Source organism: Mytilus californianus, unplaced genomic scaffold (genome assembly GCF_021869535.1).
Source record: "Mytilus californianus isolate M0D057914Y unplaced genomic scaffold, xbMytCali1.0.p SCAF_8, whole genome shotgun sequence".
In the NCBI taxonomy this organism is placed as follows: domain Eukaryota; kingdom Metazoa; phylum Mollusca; class Bivalvia; order Mytilida; family Mytilidae; genus Mytilus; species Mytilus californianus.
In genome coordinates, this window is record NW_026262734.1 from 88,945,128 (window position 1) to 88,971,318 (window position 26,191).

At 31.9% G+C, this 26,191-nt stretch overlaps 1 protein-coding gene across 1 annotated transcript; it reads left to right on the top strand.

Annotated features, from left to right (window-relative positions):
- Positions 1-11: 11 nt before the first annotated feature.
- On the top strand, positions 12-14,846 carry LOC127710742 (leukocyte receptor cluster member 1 homolog). Its single transcript, XM_052216694.1, has 7 exons — positions 12-109; positions 2,740-2,839; positions 8,866-9,063; positions 9,966-10,077; positions 11,169-11,232; positions 12,330-12,426; positions 14,431-14,846. Exons 1-7 carry the CDS (start codon positions 87-89, stop codon positions 14,710-14,712), a joined length of 876 nt encoding a protein of 291 aa, XP_052072654.1. The 5' UTR covers positions 12-86; the 3' UTR covers positions 14,713-14,846.
- Positions 14,847-26,191: the final 11,345 nt, after the last annotated feature.

The following is a 26,191-nucleotide window of genomic DNA, read 5'->3' on the forward strand; positions in this document are numbered from 1 at the left end:
TTTAGTCTACGTCTATTTTTAGACTAGGGGAATTTTTTGCCTGATGATGATCTTCGCCTTCTCTTGAGCATCTCTGACTTCTAAACATGAATATCTTACCTCACAAAAGGTAAAATTTTCGGGAACCGCCCAAGAGAACGATTGTCTTGATTTAACACTCAAAATCAGATCATAGTTTCGTTGCTCTCGAGACGTTTCGGCCATGAAACCGTTCGGCCATATGTCGTTTCGTTTGTTGACTAGTACTGGGGCATAATTTTGTTTACTTTGGGAGCCCAAGGTCCTGGGTTTGCTGTAGGCTCTGTCATTAAACAGCTCTGACTCTGCTGAGTCACAAAAGGTTGATATTTTGGACATAATAATGAATAATAAGAAATTTACAATATCTTTTTAACTTTTAAATATTTGATGATTATTGTCATGATTGACAGATTGTAGCTAATACACACCCAAAAAAAACCAAAATCAACAACACACATATTTGCAATAAGTAAACATGTTGGGGAGGATCCTCATAAATGGGTACTATCCTCATTCATGGGTATTATAAGAATCCGGATCCGTTCGCCTAAAATCATGTTCGCTACCATTCACCTTCGCCCCCTTTCAGGTTCACAACCCACTTTTTTGCACTCTGGGTCACACCCTTTTTATTGGTTTTGTGTTGAATAAATTCAATCGTGCTTTAGTGTATTGCTATAAATAAGTTTTTTTTTATTGTTTCAAATTAAAATGACATTCTAAAAACTTAAACAGGTTTTCTACTTCAAGCACTTTGAGCATACACAAAAAAAAAAATCATTTTGAAATTCATGAATTTTTATTAATGAAAATATAAAATTTTGATTGATACATCTAAAAAATATCTACTCTAATAAGAACAGACCAAAGGGGTGATCATGTGGGGTGCAAACGTTTATTGGTAGCGAAAGGACCTGATGTTGTACAATAGTCAAAATGGGTATCAATTTTCAGCAATACGAATATGAACTTTGCATTTACAGATATTTTCTGTCATGGCGTAAACATTCGGGTAAAGGGCAACATTTTGCCTAAAGACAACATCACTGAAATATCATGATGATAAAAGTAATTATTAAACTGCCTTCAAAAAAGAAGGATTTTTGGAGGCCATTATCTTTGTATTCAGTTCTCATTTGAACTATTGTCTTGAAGGGGAAAATGTGGCCTTTCATATGAATATTTGCGCCATGACAGCTATCATGATGAAATCCAAAATTTGATGTTTTATCACTGTAACACAGTTTTATAGTAGTCTTCTCAGTGCAAATTGATACCCAAGATATTCTGCTATATACTTCTTCAGAGATATCTTGTTTTTCACAAGAACTTCTTTTATATTACTGACGAAAGTTTCATGTGGTGGAAAATAAGACAGAGGGACAGACATGGATATAACAGGATAACCCCTTCCTACAAATGACATGACTCCTCTCAAAAATTATAGTAGACGTACAAACAAAGAAAAACAACACTGAACAGCACATGGTCCAGACAGCCTAGCTGATTTGGTGCATGTTAAAAATGTTGTTGGGTTTTAAACAAGTTGTATGTGTGCACAACCTTCCACTTTATCTATGTCATGTATGTAGACAATGACATATATTGTTAAAGTAAAACACACGATATAATCCTCCGTAATCAAGCTATCAGTAGGAGGACCACTAACTTAAATTGAACCTGGATTTAAAACATATAAAAGCATGTTACTTTTATAAATTTTGACTTGGATGGAGAGTTGTCTTATTGGCACTCATACCACATCTTTTTATATCTAATGTTATAAAAGTCATGGTTTTTGTTTGAACAGTCTTCATATTTGACTACAAGCCAACCAGTTTAGGCTTGTAAAATTCTAAAGGACTGAGGACCTGTAACAGTTTTTCTACAGGCCAATAGAATTTATTCAAATTTTCCAAAATGAGTGTCCTTGCTTGTGGCTGCAAAAAAATACTGTGAAGATTGTTTTAATTGTCATGATAGTGTTTTTGACATATTTTTTTTGTTAATCATCTTCACATGCTATGTTAGTTACTATTAACTATGGGGCAATTTTCTTTAATTTACATTGTCTGAGGAGTAGGCAGTAGTTGGAATATGATTGCTTGCTCAAATTATAGTAGGAGAAAATATTTGTGTCTGATCGCAGTTAAAATAGCAATGAATAGCAGTCAAGGGTACTACTTGTACAAGTTTATTTTTATGTACTTAAAGAAGTAAATAATAATATACTTATATCAGTAAATTTGTTATATTCATATTTTCTTATAAGGTTTGAATAATCTTCCCTTAATTTTTCTCAAAAAAAAAATACTTGTATAAGTAATTTTTTTACAATCCCTAATCAAGTTGTACCCCTGACTGAATAAGAGAATGTTAAATAATCTGAACAAGGCATTGTAACAGATGTTCATATCTTGCAACAAAAAATATTAATAGCTAACCATACTATATCGGTTTATCTCATTGTTGAAGGCCGAATGGTTGCCTATAATTGCTTACATCCACTTCATTTTGACTTTGGTGGGTAGTTGTCTCATTGACAATCATACCACATCTCCTTTTTTTATATTAAAGTGCTTGTCTGTTTTCACATACTTTTTGAATAATAGCATAAAATAAAAAAAAAGTTATTTTACATGTTGTTCTGATTAAATTATTCAAGATTACGATTGCATAACCATTGTACATTGATATAAATGTGTCTGATTTCTGTAGTTGGCATGTAAGAAGAAAGGATAACATAGAAAGAGTAAGAAGAGATGAAGCTAAAGCTGCTGATGAAGAGAAAGAAAGACAGAGAAAGATAGCACTTGCTGTGAGCATTCTTTAAAGAAATTTGTACATGTTATAATTAGTCAAAATATTAAACTACATGGCGGCCATAATGCACTTCAGTTGCATTTGTGCTTTTAAAAAAAGATATTTTGATAGATCCCTGAATTTTTTTTTAACTTTAACTTTAAGGACACATGGGATTAAATTTTTAAGGAATAGAATAACATTTACAAATGATTTAAGAGTAAAAGTCATTTTTTTTTTAATTATTTTTGGAAAAAATTTAGGGGACGTTATTCAGACCTTAAAAAGAAAATGAAACTTGCATTTTTAAGTAAATAAACATAACTTGTATTACTCCTGACTGACTTTAGTCATGTTAGTTGTGGTATTTAGTGAAATATTATAAATCCATATACTACATTGTACTGGATTTAAAGTCTTATCAAAATTAAAGGCGAATTAACATATAAGTCATTGAAAGTCAAATGTAGATATTTTGTTAAGATGAATAAAGTACCTAAAGATGTCCTTTGTGTGTTGCTATGTTGCCGTCTCATTGATGCTTTAAACATCAATGAGACACATTACACAAAAGACATCTGGAGGTTCACATCTTAAAAAAAGACAAGCTTAATCGTCAATACAATATGTCAAGCTTTGATTGTCCCAAGTCAGTCAGGGGTACTACTTGTACAAGTAATTTTTATTTACCTGAGGAAGTAAATATTAATATACTTATATAAGTAAATTTGTAGGATACTTATACAAGTGTATTTTATTTACTTGTATAGGTAAAAAAAAATTAGGCTTAGTTATGTCCCTTAGACATTCAGATTTTTGTCGAGCCTTCGACTTTAGTCAAAAAAGCGAGACATAGCGATCCTACATTCTGTCGGCGTCGTCGGCGGCGTCCACAAATATTCACTCTGTGGTTAAAGTTTTTGAAATTTTAATAACTTTCTTAAACTATCCTGGATTTCTACCAAACTTGGACAGAAGCTTGTTTATGATCATAAGATAGTATCCAGAAGTAAATTTGTTAAAATTTTTTTTTCATTTTTTCCATATTTTACTTATAAATGGACTTTAGTTTTTCTGCCAGGAAACAATACATTCACTCTGTGGTTAAAGTTTTTAAAATTTTAATAACTTTCTTAAACTATCCTGGATTTGTACCAAACTTGGACAGAAGCTTGTTTATGATCAAAAGCTAGTATCTAGAAGGAAATTTTGTTAAAATTTTGTACCTATTTATCCGTATTTTACTTATAAATGGACTTAGTTTTTCTAACATTAAATACAGTCTGCAGTTAAAGTTTTTAAAACATTTATTAGATTCATAAACTATCCTGGATTTATACCAAACTTTGACAGAAGCTTCTTCAAATCAAAAGATAGTATCTAAAGGAATATTTTTATTGATTTTTTTCCTCATTTTTGTTGAGCCTGCGATTAACAGCAAAAGTAGGCGAGACACTGGGTTCTGCAGAACCCTTACGAATTTTTTTACTTATACAAGTAAAAAAGTCTTCCTATCTTCTTTTCTTGAATTCTTAGGACTTCTTTGAATTTTTGATTGTCTGTCCTTTGCAGAAGTCTTTACTAATTATTTAAGTGTTATTTCATGGACAATGAAAATCTCATTTGTCTGTTATCTTCAGAACACTGCTCATTTACAAGCCCCCAAGGGGCAATTTTTGAAGGCCTTGCGCCAATACTTAAGATCTTTGCCCAATCAGTTTCTTTGTTGAATTAATGAGATGAAACATAGAACTCTAAATCAAAAATTATGAGCTAACCTGAGAAAAATTGTTAAAGGCATGTTTTTACATCTCAAAACTTGAGAATTTTTGTGGGATTGTACAAAAAATTTACTTATACAAGTAAATTTTTGAGAAAAATAAGGGGAGATTATTCAAACATTATAATTAACTTATATAAGTTTATTTTATTTACTTCTTCAAGTAAATAAAGATTACTTGTACAAGTACAAAATGTACATGATGTAGTACCCCTGACTGCAAGTGTAATGAAGTCCGGGAATGAAGTCATGAATGAATTTAACAGAGACTATCACAGATCTGATATCAACACACAATTCTCATACCGTGGGTTATTATTATTATTATTAGCTCACCTGGCCCAAAGGGCCAAGTGAGCTTTTCTCATCACTTGGCGTCTGTCGTCCGTCGTCGTTAGCTTTTTACAAAAATCTTCTTCTCTGAAACCACTGGGCCAAATTTAACCAAACTTGGCCACAATCATCATTAGGATATCTAGTTTAAAAAATGTGTCCGATGACTCCGCCAACCAACCAAGATGGCCGCCATGGCTAAAAATAGAAGATAAGGGTAAAATGTAGATTTTGGCTTATATCTCTGAAACCAAAGCATTTACAATAAATCTGACATAGGGTAAAACTGATTATCAGGTCAAGATCTATCTGCCCTGAAATTTTCAGACAAATCTGAAAACCTGTTGTTGGGTTGCTGCCCCTGAATTGGTAATTTTAAGGAAATTTTGCAGTTTTTGGTTATTATCTTGAATATTATTATAGATAGAGATAAACTGTAAACAGCATTAATGTTCAGCAAAGTAAGATCTAAAAATAAGTCGTCATGACCAAAATTGTCAGTGACCCCTTTAGGAGTTATTGCCCTTTATAGTCAATTTTTCGTAAATTTTTGTAATCTTTTACAAAAATCTTCTTCTCTGAAACTACTGAGACAAAGTTAACCATACTTGGCCATAATCATTATTAGGGTATCTAGTTTAAAAAATTTGTCCGATGACCCCGCCTTCCAACCATCATGGCCGACTTGGTTAAAAATAGAACATAGGGGTAAAATGCAGTTTTTGGTTTATATCTCTGAAACAAAAGCATTTAGAGCAAATCTGACAGTGGCAAAAATGTTCATCAGATTTAGATTTATCTGCCCTGAAATTTTCAGACTCATCCGACAACCCGTTGTTGGGTTGCTGCCCCTGAGTTAGTAATTTTACAGAAATTTTGCAGTTTTTTGTTATTATCTTAGGTACCATTATAATATCTAATATCTAATACTATTAATTATGATTTTAACCTTATTTTACATGATTTCCAAAGCATCAGTAAACACAGGTGAGCGACACAGGCTCTTGAGAGCCTCTAGTTATTATTATTATACAGTTTTATAACAGCGCATTATATAATATTGAAATTACCCTAAGCGCTTTACAACATATATCTATTCACATATATAAGTATTAACAATAAAATATGAAAGCCCATGTTATAAAATCCTAAAACAAACAGATTCTAAAAATATTGCATATGAAATTAAACTATACTTCTAAATTTACTGATAAACAATAAAATTTATATAAAATGGACATGGTAAAATTACAGAGATATTAAAACCGTACCAATAAAAGTAAATAAAAAATTCAAAAATTACTAATAAAAGTAAGTTAAAAATCCATACTTAATTACTTAAAAATTCAAAAAATAGTTCATAATCATTGTAGGATACCAATTTTTTTCGTGGGTAAGGGAGCTACCATTTGATTTTTATGGGGGGGGGGGGGCTAGGATGAAATTTGAAAAAAATAGGCAGGACAGGAGTTTTGAGTAAAAAAAAAAGGCAGGATGAGACACTTTGCAAAAAAAAAGGCAGGATGACAAATTATGTAAAAAAAAGTCAGGATAAACTAAAATAAAAAGGCAGGACCGAATAGAGTGAAAAATAAAAAAGCAGGACAGAGATTACAACTAAAAAAAAATGCAGGACAAAATTTTTCATCCTAGCCCCCCATAAAAATCAAATGGCAGCTCCCGAAAGGTGAACTATGAAATTAAATGTTCAACAAAATACACATTTTTCTATAGGCTTGTATGCAAACTTTGGCAAAACCAAAAAATCAAATATCCACGTAAATTCAGTTTTCCTTAATCCACCAAAATTGATAACATGAACTCACAGTCTTGACAAAAACACATTTTATACATATATGAAAAAGGGCAATCAATAAAGAGATTCCTGACTTGGGACAGTTGCATAAATTTGGAAGGGGGTTAAACTAGTTAACAATATGTAGATTTATACATTTTGTAAAGGTTTCATATTTTAAATTTACACTGACAGGGTTAACATTGAAATGAGGAGTGTGTAGTAATCAGCATATATTTCTACATACAAAGTATTATGTGTTGAAAAAAAAAGAGATGCTAGTATACTATAATGTAAAAGCTACCAAATGATCTAAAACAATTCAAGTCAACAATAACATTAACGGTAAAATTGAGAATGGAAATGGGGAATGTGTCAAAGAGACAACAACCCGACCATAGAACAGACAACAGCAGAAGGTCACCAACAGGTCTTCAATGCAGCGAGAAATTCCTGCACCTGGAGGCGTCCTTCAGCTGGCCCCTAAACAAATATATATACTAGTTCAGTGATAATGAACGCCATACTAAACTCCAAATTGTACACAAGAAACTAAAATTAAAAATAATACAAGACTAACAAAGGCTAGAGGCTCCTGACTTGGGACAGGCGCAAAAATGCGGCGGGGTTAAACATGTTTATGAGATCTCAACCCTCCCCCTATACCTCTAGCCAATGTAGAAAAGTAAACGCATAACAATACGAACGGTACCAATTTTACTTTATCAGATGCTCATTTGGACAATAAATGTCTCTTCAGTGATGCTCGAGGCCAAATTATTAGCTCACCTGACCCGAAGGGTCAAATGAGCTTTTCTCATCACTTGGCGTCCGGCGTCGTCGTCGTTAGCTTTTTACAAAAATCTTCTCCTCTGAAACCACTGGGCCAAATTTAACCAAACTTGGCCACAATCATCATTAGGGTATCTAGTTTAAAAAATGTGTCCGATGACCCCGCCAACCAACCAAGATGGCCGCCATGGCTAAAAATAGAACATAGGGGTAAAATGTAGATTTTGGCTTATATCTCTGAAACCAAAGCATTTAGAGGAAATCTGACAGGGTAAAATTGATTATCAGGTCAATATCTATCTGCCCTGAAATTTTCAGACAAATCTGACAACCTGTTGTTGGGTTGCTGCCCCTGAATTGGTAATTTTAAGGAAATTTTGCAGTTTTTGGTTATTATCTTGAATATTATTATAGATAGAGATAATCTGTAAACAGCAATAATGTTCAGCAAAGTAAGATCTACAAATAAGTTGTCATGACCAAAATTGTCAGTCGACCCCTTTAGGAGTTATTGCCCTTAATAATCAATTTTTAACAATTTTTCGTAAATTTTTGTAATCTTTTACAAAAATCTTCTTCTCTGAACCTACTGATACAAATTTAACCATACTTGGCCATAATCATTATTAGGGTATCTTGTTTAAAAATTTTGTCCGATGACCCCGCCAACCAACCAAGATGGCCGCCATGGCTAAAAATAGAACATAGGGGTAAAATGCAGTTTTTGGTTTATATCTCTGAAACTAAAGCATTTAGAGCAAATCTGACAGGTGGCAAAAATGTTCATCAGATTTAGATTTATCTGCCCTGAAATTTTCAGACAAATCCGACGACCCGTTGTTGGGTTGCTGCCCCTGAGTTAGTAATTTTACAAAAATTTTGCAGTTTTTTGTTATTATCTTAGATATCATTATAATATCTAATATCTAATACTATTAATTATGATTTTAACCTTATTTTACATGATTTCCAAAGCATCAGTAAATACAGGTGAGCGACACAGGCTCTTGAGAGCCTCTAGTTTTTAAAAATCCAATAGGTTATCGTACAGTTATCACCAATAGATAAGCTCTTTATATACTATATGTCAACTTTTAAGGCCACCCTTAAAAAAATCTGTGTTTGATGTTGCCTACCCATGCTTTGTAGGGTTGGGTAGGTAGGTAGGGATTTTTTTCATTGGCAAACAACATAAGTTACATGTTTTAGACAAGAAAACAACATTAGAGCATGAAAAAAACAACCTGATTTGTCATAGAATATTTTGGTTAAGCTGCTTTTTAAGTGGGTAAGTAGTCAACATCATACAATTTGAATTTTATTTTTGGCCTATAAATTTTAGGAACAAGAAGCTAGAACAGATCTTCTCAGAAGTAAAAACAGGAAAAGAGTTGCAGAAACTGTAGAAAGTGAGGCCATTTCAGAAAATGAGGGAAATGATGCAGCAACAGAAACGTCTACTTCAGATGACAAAAAAAGCATAAATATATACAGTGGTTCAGGCGGACACATCAACTTCTTCAAAGATGCTGAAGATGGGGTAAAATTAAATTCACAATCATACTGTATATAGAGGTCACCATCAGGATCTTGTAAGAGAGGTATCTTTTAATTGGTGTTTAAAATGTATAAGTATTACAACAGCAGGACAAGGAAATTGTAACTGCCACAATAGGTTTTTTCTGAGGGCTGTTTCCAAAATAAAAACGTGGGGGAGGGGGGAGGGGCACTTATTCAAAGCACTGAATAGACACTCATATTACATCTTCTCATTTATGTTTACAAGATAGACAAGATCGTTATCACAGAAACAACACAAACATTGAAAATTTAAAAAGCATGTGTACTATGCTAAAGACTAAAGCAAAAGCAACAGGAGCCTCTTCAATACAAAACTAGGGGTGAACAGATCCTTAATCATTAATTGTGACAGTTATATGCAGCTTTATTGATACATTTTGTTTTCATTCATTTTTTTTATGCCCCCGCCGAAGCGGAGGGGGCATTAAGTTTTACCCTTGTCTGTTCTTACGTATGTCCCAAAGTTGGTTTCCATTCTCTAACTTTAGTTTGCCTCAACCAAATGTTAATGAAACTTATACAAAATGCTTATTACCACAAAACACAGATCAAGTTTGAGTTTTGGGGGTGTCACTTTAGCCGTTCTAGAGTTATGCCCTTTACAAATGGAAAAATTGCTGAATTTTTCGTTTCCGTTCTCTAACTTTTTTCTTTCTCAGACAGAAATTTTATTAATGTTGTCATACCTATCATTTTCAAACACATAATTAGATTTGCTGGACAAATTATTATTCCATGCAAATGTATACTTATTTATACTTTTAATATTTTAAGATTCAATTATAACTTTTAAAATATCTGATTGAATAAAATCTTACTGATTTATTAAGCATAATGTGATTTTATTTACTTACCTGTCAGATAGTAGAGAAGAAGAAAAATGTTGAACATGAAAAAGAAAAGAAAGATGAAAAAGAAAAATGGGAGAAGAACGTGGGAATTTTAACATACCTAGGACAAAGTCAAACTGATGGTAGTATACCCTTAAATACGCCTGTAGTATTCAGTGTTTATTCCTGGACTTGAAATCCTGGAACATACTTGAAAATTAAAAAGATAAAAGGTGCCTAAATAATCAAAATAGTTCTTTAAAATAAATTAAAATTCAGATGTGAAAAAAAATTCTTGTATAAGTAAATTTTTGGAGAATATTCAGGGGAGATAATTCAAACCTCAAAAGAAAATTAAAATCTTACTAAAAATTACTTACATCTTTAAGTAAATACAAATGAATTGTTTAATTATAACCCCTGAGTGACTGTGAATAGATATATTTACTAGTAAGGCAAAGTATTTGTGATTGGGTGGTACTTCAGATTGTGAGGAAATGTCTTAATATTGAAAAAAATAATGTTTATTTGGCTTAAACAAAAAAAGTGACCCAAACTTCAAAAATATATCAAAAGCAATAACACTCAATTACATATAGAGTGTGACTAAAAAGAAATTTGTTTTTCACTATTTAGGAAGGTCCAACCTAAACCTTAATTTTTTTACTCGAAAATATACCTTAAATATCAGAATATTTTTTCTCTCAGAAATTTCAATGAATATGTAGGATAAAAAAAAACTTGACATGTATATTTTAGCAACATTTATTCCATGTAAATTGAAATTAAATATTTCACAGTCTTGCACTATTGCAATACATGTAGGCACCAAAAACTTGTGACTTGGTGGCATTACCATTTCAAAAGTTTTTCTTTATACTTTAATAAAAGTATTCCTTTTGTCTATGGTAGATATAGTTGTCTCATTGACTGTTTAAAAAACTAGTGTTAGCATCTGTTAATAGATTATCCGTCGGTAAGACTGAATGTTGAATATCAAATAATTTAACTGGTTCATCAGATCTTTATTCAATCATTCAAGGAAACAATCTTCTTTAATGCATCATATCATATTACAGTTGCATTCAAAAAGAACATTAAGTAAACTTCTGTTTAGTTGGTTGAAAGTTTATTAGAGTAACAGGATTGAAAAGAATGTTCATTTGTTGACAACACTATAAAAAACATACATTTAGCTCGAAAAAACTTTATAACTAATTTAATCTGTTTTCAGATCCAACTCCCTGGTATTTATCAAAGAAAAGAAAGAAAGAAGAAGATGGTGCTATCTCGCCAAGGTGAGGGTCAAAACAATTCCTCTTATGAGCACATGATAAGGGTGTATGTTTTAGTATTTATTTCTTTACTTTAAGGCTGAAAAATTGTCCAAATCTATAATATGTTATATTTTAAAATCAATGCAAACAGTTCATGTAGGTCAAGGTTTAATGAGACCGCAAAGGAACTTTTTTAATGTGTCTTTCACTAGTGTAGGTCAGAAGTAATGGAACTTTGTCAGCACATACAATTGGTATTCAAGTTCCAAAACTTATTAATTTTTTGACACAATGCTTGATAAACCTACAGTTACCTATAGTTGCTTCCTTTAGGCTTTGGTGGTTAGTTGTCTAATTTGCCATCATATCATCTTTTTATTTCATATGAAGTTCCAAGTTTGGAGATTTATTTTTGTGTTACTTCATTAGTTTGTTATTTTTTTTTTATTAGATAGCCAAACTCTTGTACGACTGAATGTTACACAATTGTAATATTAGATTATTTTCTTACTTTACCTTGTTCAACAGAAAATACATCATTCACAAACTCTAACAAGTTTCTCATGCCAACCTAATAACAACCATGAAAAGTAAAATATGTATGTGTCAAATATTAATGTGTCAAATATTTAAGTGTCAAATATTTATGTGTCAAATATGTATGTGTAAAATATGTGAATGACAAAAGTGTCAAATATGTATGTGTAAAATATGTGAATGACAAAAGTGTCAAATATGTGAATGACAAAAGTGTCAAATATGTATGTGTAAAATATGTGAATGACAAAAGTGTCAAATATGTATTCGTCAAATATGTGAATGACAATGGAATTTTATCTGTGTTTAATGAAGACAAACAATATTTTAGAGACTGTCAGGTGCAATGTCCATCTTCAAAATTTATTATACACTTGTATACAACAAAGCAAAACAAATCTCTTCATTTGTAGTCACCACAAATGGCATCAGTTTCAATCATATCGCATACAATCTACAAAAAATAAGTGCAATAAAAATACGAATTCTACGTACATAAAGCACAATATTGTTCTCAAGATAAATATTTCTGTACACAAGTAGTAAAAGATTGTAATGATAAGTAGTATTTGTTTTTTTAGGAGAGAAAGAGACGAAAAAAGAAAGAAGCTTATGGATCCTATATATGATCTTAAAAACTACGTGGAAAAAACGAAAGATGCCCATAGTCCAGAGAGGGTATTTTTTGTTTTTATTTACATTTTATAGCTTTAAGGATGTACTTATGTGAAATTTAAGAAATGAAGAATTTAAAATTGATACTATAAGTTGAAAGAGCATTATTAAAGGAAAAAAATAAACTAAAAATATTGATAGGTTATGGTGCTCCTTTTCGAGATATTTGAGTTTTTAAAAATGGCGAGAAAAGGCTGACTTGGACTTTTAACTTATATTTGCATTGGTATTATTTGGGCCTCAAATTGAAAGAAAAGAAATCTAGAATCTGCTTAAATTTTGGTAAATGACCTTTTATGAGCTATTGAAGTCTTATATGAAAAGAAAAATGGGTGTTATGAGGCAAAATATTTTACCCTGTACCGTAGGAAAAAAAAACAAGGAGTCCGAACATCTGACACGAATTCCTAAACCTCACCTAAGTACATCCTTAATGGTGAAAGTCCAAGAGACAACAACCCAACCAAAGAGCAGACAACAGCCGAAGGCCACCAATGAGTCTTCAACGCAGTGAGAAAATCAAGCACCAGGAGTTGGTCCTCAGCTGGCCCCTACTAGTTCAGTGAAAATGGACGTCACACTAAACTCCAAAACATATAAATGAACTAAAATTAAAAAACATACAAGACTAACAAAGGCCAGAGGCTCCTGACTTGGGACAGGCACAAAAATGCGGCGGGGTAAAACATGTTTTGTGAGATCTCAACCCTCCCCCTATACCTCTAGCCAATGTAGAATAAAGAAACACATAGCAATATGCACAGTAAAACTCAGTTTAAAAGAAGTCTGAGTCCGATGTCGGAATAGTTAACAAAATAAACTAAGTAAAATGACAATGATACATAAATGAACAAAAGACTACAAGCAGTTACTGACATGCCAGCTCCAGACCACAATTAAACTGATTGAAAGATTATGTCTTCATCATATGAAAATCAAGCACAATCCCTCCCGTTAGGGGTTGAGTATCATACCATCATAAAATATATGAGAAGAACATAACCCGTATCATAACAACAACTGGTTTTAGAATAAATGTGTTTATTTCTGGTGCAAAGACCCTATGAGTGAATCAATATTAATACCAAAATATGCAATCTGTAATGACCTGACAACAGTATCGTAATTATATCCTTTCAATATGTCTTCCTGCAGACTTTTTTACCTTGTGAACTAATGTGTTTAAGATTTGGCTCAGTATGTTAGTTAAGTTCTAACAAAGCAGAGTTTATATTGATATCACATTACCATCTACTCCCAAAATGAATGTAATACTTCTCACTGGACATTTAACCTCAATTCATTCAAGCATCATAATATGACAAATGTTACACATTAAAGTAAGGAATTTATTACAATATTTACTTTTCTAACTCAGTATTAAAATGTTAGTATTCATTAGGGACATGCATTAGTTTTGTAAATTATAAATTGAATATTGATGTGAATAACTTTGGTTTTAATATTTGAACTGATTTAAAAATTTAGATGAATTCACAAATGTAATAAAATTAACCAATAATATGTGACAGGATTGCTTCCCTTTAATAGTAGACACTTAACCAGCCGTTAGCAGTTGAGCTAGGAAAGTACTTATTTTGCTCACTCTGTAAGAGTGCTGACTTGTTACACAGAGGTCCCGGGTTCAAGTCCAAGAGGAGACAATGTGATTTCCTGATAAGAATTATGCTCTCTGGTTACAAATATATAAATTCTCTTTCCAAAAACTGATGGTGTAACTAAGGTGTTTCAACTCCCTCAGGCAAAGTTGACCTTAGAATGATTTGGCTATTTTTAAGGTATTTTTTTTGTCATATAGCTCTTCAACTGTTTCAGTTCTTATACTTCCTCGGCTTTCAGATATTCGGCTTTGAGCGTTCCTGATGAAGGTAAATCCAGAAAAGTGTTTTGGACGCATGAAATTATTTAACATGTTGTTTTCATTTTTTAACCCTTAAAAACTAGTTGCATCTATAGTATTGAGTAATTGTGCAATATTTTTTTTAGCATAAACATAAGCATAAACACAAGGAAAAGAAGAAACATAAACACAAAAGTAAAGATAAAGACCGACCTCAGACTACATCCTCTAGTAAAACAATAGAACAGTTGAGAGCAGAGAGGTTGAGAAGGGAGTCAGACGAGAAAAAAAAGACTTCAGAATTAATGGCCAAATTGAGGGGGGAATCTGTTCCTGATAAATCTGACCATGTTGAATTGAATGAAAGAAGGAGAGGCTACAATTCTCAGTATAATCCAGACTTTGTTAGGAGACCAAAAGACAGATGATTTGAATTACCTGATTTGTGGAATCGTTGTAGAACTTTTAGGTTTTTCTTTCAAGTTAGTTTGTCCAGTGATTACCTGTCTTTCTATTTTATGTCAATAAATATTTTTAAGACATAAAATATTTTTGCAAAGTTTATGCAGTGATTTTGAAACTCTTTCTACAACTAAAAGTTGTTTGTTCCAATTATTTATTATTGAGTTAGAGCTATCAGAAAATATTACTAGTTTATTGTTTATATATGAAAATATACTAGTGAATTAATAAGATGTTAACAATGTTCCGTTGAAATCCAGGGAGAGTTATCTCCTCCTCACTATTGCTAGTTTACAAACTAGGTAAACAAATGTCACAAGGTAACAACATGTTTAATGCAGATTATTGGCGTTAGCACTCATACCACATCTTCTTATTTCTATATATAAAAAAAACTTTGAACATTTTTAAAATGCCACTTTTTATTTAGATGAGATTCCTGTGAAATCATGTGGTTTACATTATGTATGGTCACTTGATAGTTTAAAATGTGTTAAGGATGTTCGCTCCTCTTTTTTTGGAAATTTTGCTATAGCTTGCTATAGCTACTTTCCTAAGGCGTCGGCCTCAAACTTCCGGTGACAGACTATCGCAAATGTTCTGCTCCAAGATAATGTAGTACTAGTGTTTGAATTCTGATTCTAGGAAGAAGCTTTTGAAATTTTGAGTTTCTACTCTTTTGAAAAGATTACAGCTTGAATAAAACAGGAATGAATGTTCACCGACAATTCAGATGAATTTAACTTCATTTTGAAAATGAGTATCACATACACTACTTCGCGGATCTGCCATGCGCTGAAGAGAAAATCAGAAGAAATCTACGCGTGACAGCGTTTCATTCATGAATATTTCATGAATGAAAATTTTCCTGCGCTGTTTTTACTACGTACGATATTTACAAATGTTTATTATTGAATAAGTAAATGCCCGAGTGTATTGAAAGAATCCGGTATGATTGACTGAAATGCGAGAACAAGTTGATATTTTGACCAAGCCGTCGGATAATTGACAAGTGATAATGGTTTGATTTAACAATACAAAAAAATATTCGATAATTATATGGCTAATGTGTCACGCCAAGGATGAGTAAAGGTAAATACCGGCATTGTTTTTGTCAAAACATCGTTAGGAAGGTTTTGATGCCAAAAATCATTTGAAAACTTTTAATTCCGTTATTTAAATACTAGCTGTTTCACATTCCAATGTGAATATAAGGACCTTCACTCGTTCAGTATGCTCAAGTGGATCAAACTGACCCAAGAAAAACATTGACTCAACCACAATTCGTATCAACTATCATAGCCTCCACATCAGTGTTACGATTAACAACTACCTTCGTACACAAATTGTTACAAGGATAAGGCTTGTATTAAAAGCAACCGAGTCAGCAGAATATTCATGCTCAGTGTATCAAGACAAGTATTGTAGAAATTATTAACATGATTAAATAACATTTGTCCATGTAGAGACTGAAGAACATTTTTGATATCTTGTGATTAATATAAAGATATAAGGCAAACTTTTTTCAATCTTATGGTTTAGATTTAAAAGATTCACATAATAATTTTTTTTCAGTTTCTAAACTTTTAAATCCACAAAATATTACTGAATGTAATTATTTATAAAAATTTATTAGAGATGCATTAGAAATAAGAAACAATTCTTAAAAATATAGGTACAATTGTATTATTTTATATATATATATATATATATTACATGTGAAACTTTGAAATGTTGTTTTGTATATTATCATATGATTTGTAATGGAGAACACTAATGTATTATTAGTTATCTTAATAAAGAATCTGAATCTGAATCATGTACTAGCAAAATGACTTTCTTAGTGCTTAACAATGCAGTGGCGGATCCAGAACTTTTTATCCTCACACTTTATTCCTGGGGCAGTATGATTCTTTAAGATTGACCTATAATTAACAATGTGTCATCCAAACACAGAGGCAATGATTACTAGTATATCAAATGAATGGCTTAAAGCCAAAAATCTCAAATGTTATTGCCTAAATGCTAAATTTCACAGCAGCAACTAAAATGTGTTACAGGGTTATAAGCACCTCTATGAATCTAGTGTATATAAACTTTTTATTCCTGTGGTCATACTGCTATTATTATGCCCCCATCGTATTGAGTTTTATCCTTGTTCTTTTGTAAGTATGTACGTCCCTTACTTGTATGTACGTCCGTAAATCCCAAAATTGGTTTCTGTTCTCTTACTTGAGTTTGCCTGAACCAAATTGTACGAAACTTATACGCAATGCTTATTACCACAAAACACAAGTCAAGTTTGAATTTTGGTGGCGTCACTTTTACCATTCTAGAGTTATATGCTCCTTTACAAATAGAAAAGTTGCTGGAATTTTTTGTTGCTGTTCTCTAACCTTAGTTTGTCTAAACCAAATGTTATGAAACTTACACACAATACTCATTACCACAAAACACTGATCAAATTTGAATTTTGGTGGCGTCAGTTATACCGTTCTAGAGTTATGCCCCTTTACAAATGTAAAAATTGCTGAATTTTTTCGTTTCTGTAACTTACTTTAGTTCACTCAACCAAATGTTATGAAACTTATACACAATACTTTTAACCATAAAACCAAGATCAAGTTTGAATTTAGGTGGAGTCATTTTTAGATCACCTGGCCCAAAGGGCCAAGTGAGCTTTTCTCATCACTTGGTGTCCGTCGTCTTAACTTTTACAAAAATCTTCTCCTCTAAAACTACTAAGCCAAATTTAACCAAATTTGGCCACAATCATCACTAGGGTATTTATTTTAAAAAATGTGTCCGATGACCCGGTCCGCCAACCAACATGGCCGACATGGCTAAAAATAGAACATAGGGGTAAAATGCAGTTTTTGGCTTATATCTCTGAAACCAAAGCATTTATAGCAAATCTGACAAGGAGGTTAAATTGTGTATCAGGTCAATTTCTATCTGCCCTGAAATTTTCAGACGAACCGGACAACCTGTTGATGGGTTGCTACCCCTGAATTGGTTATTTTAAGGAAATTTTGCAGTTTTTGGTTATCTTGAATATTATTATAGATAGAGATAAACTGTAAACAGCAATAATGTTCAGAAAAGTAAGATCTACACTCATTAATAAGTCAACATGAATAAAATTGTCAGTTGACCCCTTAAGGAGTTCTTGCCCTCTATAGTCAATTTTTTAACAATTTTTCGTAAATTTTTGTAATCTTTTACAAAAATCTTCTCCCCTGAAACTGCTGAGACAAATTTATCTAAACTTGGCCACAATCATCATTAGGGTTTATAGTTTCAAAAACAAATCAAGATGGCCGACATTGCTAAAAATAGTACATAAGGGTAAAATGCAGTTTTTGGCTTATATCTCTGAAACCAAAGCATTTAGAGCAATTTGACATGGGGTTAATCAGGTTGAGATCTATCTGCACTGAAATTTTCAGATGAATCAGGCAACCCGTTGTTGGGTTGCTGCCCCTGAATTGGTAATTTTAAGGAAATTTTGCTGTTTTTGGTTATTATCATTATCATTATAGATAGAGATAAACTGAAAACAGCAATAATGTACAGCAAAGTAAGATCTACAAATAGGTCTGCATGACCAAAAAAGTCAATTGACCCCTTTAGAAGTTATTGCCCTTTATAGTCAATTTTTAACAATTTTCATAAATTTTGTAAATCTTTGTAAATTTTTACAAAATATTTTCCTCTGAAACTGAAAGTTCATTATAGATAGAGACAATTGTAAGCAGCAATAATGTTCAGTAAAGTAAGATCTACAAACATATCACCATCACCAAAACACAATTTTGTCATGAATCCATCTGTGTCCTTTGTTTAATATGCACATAGACCTAGGAGAGCGACACAGGCTCTTTAGAGCCTCTAGTTACTTTCTTAAATCTTTTTTATTATTGGCTAATTTGCTAATTGGTAATTACGCTCGGTGACAGCTTTAATGGTTTTATGACAACTAATGACAGGTAATAAAAAGTAATTACAGTAGATGTAAAGTGATTAAGTAGATTAATGGCACACGACCATTACTCTTATTGTTATTATATATTGATATAAGGTTACAAAACGTCTCAGGTACGAAACGACCTAGTTAAGTTACGAATCGACTAGTTACCAAACGACCAGGTTACGAAACGACCTGCGCCCAGTTACTGCTCTAGAGTTGTGCCCCGTTACAAATGGAAAAAATACCGATTTTTTCGATTCCGTTCTTGAACTCAAGTTTTCCTCAACTTAATGTGAAGAATGTATACACAATGCTTATTACCCCAAAACTCAGATCAAGTACAAATTTTGGTTGCTTCACATTTACAGTTCTTGAGTTGTGACCCTAAATAACGTTAATGCTAGCGGGGGCATCATTTGTGTCATGGACACATTCGGCCCTATTTATTGATCACAGCCTTCAATATAAATTCACTTTCATTACAGTTGTATTGATTTAAGTTAACTGTTTTATTTTTTTTTTAAATGTGGTATTTTTTGCAAATGAACCAATGCTATCCAAAAGAGTTTAAAGGAGGAAGATATATTAACAACTACAGGCCACCATACGGTCGTCAACAATGAGAAAAACTTGTACCATATAAGTAAGCTATAAAAGGCCCTGATATGAAACATGTGGAACAATTCAAACAAGAAAACTTACGGGTTAATCAGTAACAAAACATTTTACTAAAAAAAAATATGAAGGACTTAAACAAATAGAAAAATATTAAATTTACAGGCGATTGATGATGGCATGGGCACATAAAGAAATTAACAGAGCTTTCTGTATATTTGATTTATTTAGATCTACAGTTTAAGTTAACGTTTGCAATAGAAAATATCAAAATTTTCTATGACAAACATATGAAAAAAAGTGATTTTGATAATTGCTGACGAGACAAAGGTTAAGTTAAAAACACAAAAGCTGTGATTAAAAACATATTTGAAATAATACACCTCTATAACCTATTTGAAATAATACACATCTACAGTTGCAAACTTTCCAGAGGTGCTATCCAGCACTTTGATTGAATTTTTGCCAGATATTCGGAATCCTCTGGTTTTATCCATGTAGTGCCATTAAAAAATTTTCCCATTAACCCCTACTTTTCTTTCCATAATTTGAATACATTTAGTTTAAAATGACATCTTTGAAAATCTTATAAAATCCTTGTTATTTTTTCATCGTTTTTGAAAGAAAAAAGGTGCCAATGTTAAATGCATGAAAAATCTAGAGAGAATTATTTCCTGCCATATTTTCAATGGCTTATATCTCGAAAACAAGCACACGGACCCTTCATTTTTTTTTTTTTTTTTTGCTTTTTTAATTTCTTTGTTTATATACTATCAATTCATAATAGTCTTTTAAAAAGCTTGTTATTTTGAAACAGAGTAGCGAACATCCTAAAGCTATAGTTATTTGTGATTTTTGTAATTTTGTTGTATTTTTGATTCTTTAAAAAAAAAAATTAATGCTTTGCTGTCATTGAAATTTTCCGTGGATTTTTTTAAAAAATGACATTGCAGATTTCTTGAAACAATGTTTGGCCCAGCAGGAAGTGTTGTTAGCAGCCCTGAGGTCACGGATTAAAGTGTTAAGACAGCCTCATGTTTACATATTAAAGATATTTTCCATTGATTCATAGTATTTGATGACAGAGTTTTGTGCCTTTGGTCATTGTGTCTGTTATACCTTTAACTATTACCAATTGATATATATATATATGTATGTTTTTGCATGCAGGGCTATCGATGATTTCCTTAAAACAAGTTTATGAATTTAGATATTGGTTAAAATAAATAAAAATATGGACCAATTCAAGTACACCTTCTAGGGTGCGCTCGACTTTAGTGACTCAGCACAAGGTGTTTTGGAATTTAAAGGTTGTTTAGGACTTTTTGTAAACAATAAACCCTAGCTGATCATAGAAAAACAAGTGAGTAAACTATGTTTCAAATTTTATAACAAAAATCTCTGTATTAAAGTCTGTGGATTTTCTACAAAATTCTTAATTTCATTTTAACCAAATTCCCCTTTTCTATTAAAAGCAATGAAACTATAAATAATTATGCTTTGCACGAAGTTTCCCCTCGGTATATGTACAAAATGACCAATCTTTATTATTCATTATATATGCTGTTTTGATGCTATTGCAATTTGAAAAGTTCATAATTCACAGGCCACAAAAGGGGTCATAAACCTTAATAACATATTTATGGTGAGTTCTCAAAAATCTGATAGAGTAAGCCCTTTCAAACTACTTATAAAATTTGTTCTAATGTTCTTCAGTTACACCAATGTACCAGATTAAGGGGAAGATTAAGTGCTCACACACATGTTATACCCCACCATAATCTTTATATGCCTGCCCTAAGGGAGGAGCTTGTAGAAGTTGTAGTTCAGTGCTTGTTGGTTGTTTCTGTCTGTCATGAATATTTTTATACGACCGCAAAAAATTTGTATTCGTATATTGCTATTATGTCGTCGTCGTCTGAAGTCATTTGGTTTCTGGACAATAACTTTAGTATAAGTGAATGGATCTCTATGAAATTAAACAAAAGGTTCAATAGCACAAAAGAAAGGTTGTGGTCCAATTTGTGGGTTGTGGCTTAGAGGCCAAATAGGGGCCAAAAACAAAGACTTTTCTAATACTGGCTAAGCTGGTTGTAACATAAATTATTTCTGATCTATATAAAGAAACAACAAATACTGATATGGCAGGAGATACACACCAAACAGAGTGTGTAAATTATTATAATATTTAGTTTGTAAACAGATTTACTAGGTATTGCACAACAGCAAAGTATTGCACAACAGCAAGAAATCTTCCATTGAAAATAAATACAAATCTTTTAAACAATTTCAATGAAAATTAATTTAAAATCTTGAATTGTTTGAGGTTTTTACCATGTATTACTATATTGGATATTTGGACATTTTTAAATAGCTCTACATTGACGTCCAAATGGTCCAAAATTAGACTTTGTTTGATTTCATCAAAAACTGAATTCTTGTGGTTCTATATGATATGCTGAATCTAACTGTCCATTCAGATTTTAATTTTGGGCCTTGTTTTTAAATTAATTCATATCAAGGTCCAAAGGGTCCAAAATTAAACTTTGTTTGAATTCATGGTTTTTTTTTTATATGCTGAATCTAACCATTGAATAAGATTTTGGATATTGGACCATTAAGTAGATTAAATATCCCATTTCAAATTTTTAAGTTATCTGACCACATTTATTCTGTGTCAGAAATCTATAATGTGTCAAATATTTAATCACTATCCAAAATCAGAGCTGTATCAAGCTTGAATATTGTGTCCATACTTGCCCCAACTGTTCGGAGTTTGACCTCTGCGGTCATATCCAACTGCTCCGCCTGTGTAATGTTATGAACCAAAATTATTTTGTAAAAATATTTCCTTTCTCCATTTGAACTGTACACGTATACCTAACAACAAAATTATTTTCATTTACCTGTGTTTAAAGTAATTGCAAATGGCTGATATTTTTGTTCAAGCATATTGTTTTTCTTAAATTGTTTAACATTTCACAGCGGTACAACATGTTACTTTAATTATTCTTCCCTTAGTTTATTTATTTTGTATTGACATTGTATCATAGATCAAATTTATTTGTTCAGTGTATGTTCACTGGTGTTAATATGTCTTTTGAATGAGTTAAGCCATTTCAATTAATATTTTATAATGTGTCTTTTTATGTTGTGATGTTACACTATTGTTTCAGCTAAGGGTGAAGGTTTGGTACCATTAAAACGTTTGAACCAGCTGCAATTATTTGCACCTGTCCTAAGTCAGGAATCTGATGTTCAGTAGTTGTCGTTTGTTGAAGTGGTTCACAAGTGTTTCTCATTTTTTATATAGATTAGACCGTTGGTTTTCCCGTTTGAATGGTTTTACACTAGTAATTTTTGGGGCCCTTTATAGCTTGCTGTTTGGTGTGAGCGAAGGCTCCGTGTTGAAGACCGTACTTTGACCTATATTGGTTTACTTTTATAAATTTTGACTTGGATGAAGAGTTGTCTCATTGGCACTCATACCACATCTTCTTATATCTATTAGTTTTCTTTAAAGTTATCATTCAGATTCTGTCTGTGGTTAAAGTTTTTATGCCCCCGCCGTAGAGGAGGGGGCATTAAGTTTTACCCTTGTCCATCTTTACCTCCGTCTGTCCGTCCGTCCGTACATCCCAAAGTTGGTTTCCGTTCTTTAACTTTAGTTTGCCTCAACCATATGTTATGAAACTTATACACAATGCTTATTACCACTAAATACAGATTAAGTTTGAATTTTGGTGGCGTCACTTTTACCGTTCTAGAGTTATGCTCCTTTACAAATGGAAAAATTGCTAAATTTTTCGATTCCGTTCTCTAACTTAAGTTTGCCTCAAACAAATGTTATGAAACTTATGCACAATGCTTATTACCACAATATACAGATCAACTTTGAATTTTGGTGCTGTCACTTTTACTGTTCTAGAGTTATGCCTTTTACAAATGGAATAATTGTTAAATATTTTGCTTTTTTTTTCTAAATATCAAGTCATTTTTAAAATTGGAGTTATCTTCCTTTGTCCATGATTATAGTTGAATCAACTACAATCAATGCTTTATACAATGCAATGTTTAATTTTGCCTTCCACTGATAAATTAAAGCAATTTTTACCCTTCATTTCTAAAAATATTTTAATGTCTTCTTTGAAAATTGAAGTTATCTTTCTTTGTGCATAATGGTAGTTGAATCAACTACAACCAATGCTTTATACAATGCAATATTCAATTTTACTTCCTACTGATAAATTAAAGCAATCTTTACCATCCAGTGCTTACAAGCTCTTTGATTAATACCATTCTAGGGTTATGCCCCTTTACAATTGAAAAAATTGCTGAATTTTTCGTTTCCGTTCTCTAACTTGAGTTTGTCTTAACTAAATGTAATTTCTAAAAATATCAATGTCATTAATCAAGTAATTTTTGAAATTGGAGTTATCTTCCTTTGTCCATGATTATAGTTGTTGAATCAACTACAATCCATGCTTTATACAATGCAATGTTTAATTTTGCCTTCCACGGATAAAACAAAGATCAAGTTGAATTTGGGTAGTGTCACTTTAACCATTATTGAGTTATGCCCCTTTATAAATCGAAAGATTGCAAAATTTGAAGTTTCCATTCTGTAACTTAAGTTTGCCCCAACCAAACATTATGAAACCTATGCACAATATTCATTACCTCAAAACTAAGATAATGTACAATTTTTTTGTTTCCGTTCTGTAACTTTAGTTTGCCTCAACCAAATGTTATGAAACTTATACACAGTGCTTAAATTATTACTACATAATACAGATTAAGTACGAAATTTGGTGGCGTCACTTTAACCATTCTTGAGTTATGTTCCTTTATAAACATAAAAATTGCTGGATTTTTCGTTTTCGTTCTCTAACTTTAGTTTGTCTCAACCAAATGTTATAAAACTTATACACAACCGTTCTAGAGTTACATTGTATGCATGTTTACAAATAGAAACATTGCTGAATTTTTAGTTTCTGTTCTCTTCTTAAGTTAGCCTCAACCAAATGTTATGAGACTTACACACAATGCTTATTACCACAAAACGCAGATCAAGTTCAAATTTGGGTACCGTCACTTTTACCGTTCTTCAGTTATGTCCCTTTATAACTATATGATATGCAAGCTGGGGCATCATCTGTGTCCACATGTGGACACAATCCACATTTATTTTTAGACATCAATAATTTTGTCAAACATTCATGGAATTTTATGTTTGGACAGAAGCTTGTTTATGACCAAAATACAGTATCCAGAGCAAGATTTGGAAAATATTTATTTTCCTTTTTCCGTATTTTACTGATAAATGGACTTAGTTTTTTTTACAGTTATCATTCAGTTTAACTCTGAGGTCAAAGTTTTTCTGTCATCAATAACTTTGTCAAACCTTCATGGAATTTTATGAAATTTGGACAAATTTAAACTTGTTAATAACTAAAATACAGTATCTTGAGCAAAATTTTGAAAATATTTATTTTCATTTTTCCATATTTAAATGATAAATGGACTTAGTTTTTTTTACAGTTAACAAGTAGATACAGTCTAGGGTTAAAGTTTGTTACACATCAAATACTTTATCAAACCTTCATAGAATTTCATGAAACTTTGGCAGAAGCTTTTTTATGATTAAGAGATAATGTCTGATGCAAAGTTTTGAAAATATATTTTCATTTTCAGTATTTTTCTGATAGATGGACTTAGGTTTTAACAGTTAATATTACAGACAGTCTGGGATTAAATTTTTTTGACAAAAGTTTGTAAACCTTCATGGATTTTATGAACGTTGGACAGAAGCTAACCTTCAAGACCAAAAAATAGTATCTAAAGAAAAAGTTTGATTTTTTTTTTAAATTCTGTATTTTACTGATTAATGGACTGACTTTTAAAATCAACATTACACTTTTACACTGACAGAAGCAATCGTAGGAGACACACGGTTCCACGGAACCCCTAACGAATTTTTAACTCATTGGATCGATGCTTTTTTAACTCATTGGATCGATGCTTTTTTAACTCATTGGATCGATGCTTTTTTAACTCATTGGATCGATGCTTTTTTAACTCATTGGATCGATGCTAAGCTCAAAAAGAAGAGTACCATTCTTAAAGATTACCATGTACTCATCTTTACTGAAAGCTAGTTCAAAATAATAATTAGATTTGGTATAATTGCTAATGAGACGACTATCTGCTATTTTTAAAGTGATGTGGATGTAAGCAATTATAGGTCACTGAACAAGAGGGTGTGAATGGGGATTACAGAATAGAGAATAATGGACAAAAAATATAAAGAAGAGACAAATGGACTAAAAAATAAAGAATAGAGAATAATAGGCAAAAAGTATAAAGAATAGAGAAGAATGGACTAAAGAATAAAAGAATACAGAAATGAAGGACCCTGGTACAGCAATGTGAGCGTAGCAAGACATAGGGATGCTAATCTGGTGGCATTGATGGCATACACAAGATACTTCTCATTTAGAATGCACTATTATGCAGAAGATCTGTGGTCCGAATTTCTGTATAGTATTTGGCTACTATGCTTGATCTGAAATGGGGGTGGGGGCTAGGATGAAATTTGAAGAAAATAGGCAGGATGTGACACTTTGCCAACATTGGAATGTAACTCAAGTACTGTCTTTACATAGAAAGTCTGACCGGAACAGACATGTTCAGAATATCAATATCTACCTAATGCCTATCTTGACCAAAACTGTTGGCGCATTTCCTCAAAGGAGTTATGAGGTTGTGGATGGGGGTTTACAGAATAGAGAATAATGGGCAAAAAATATGAAGAATAGAGAAAAATGGACCAAAAAAATAAAGAACAGAGAATAATGGGT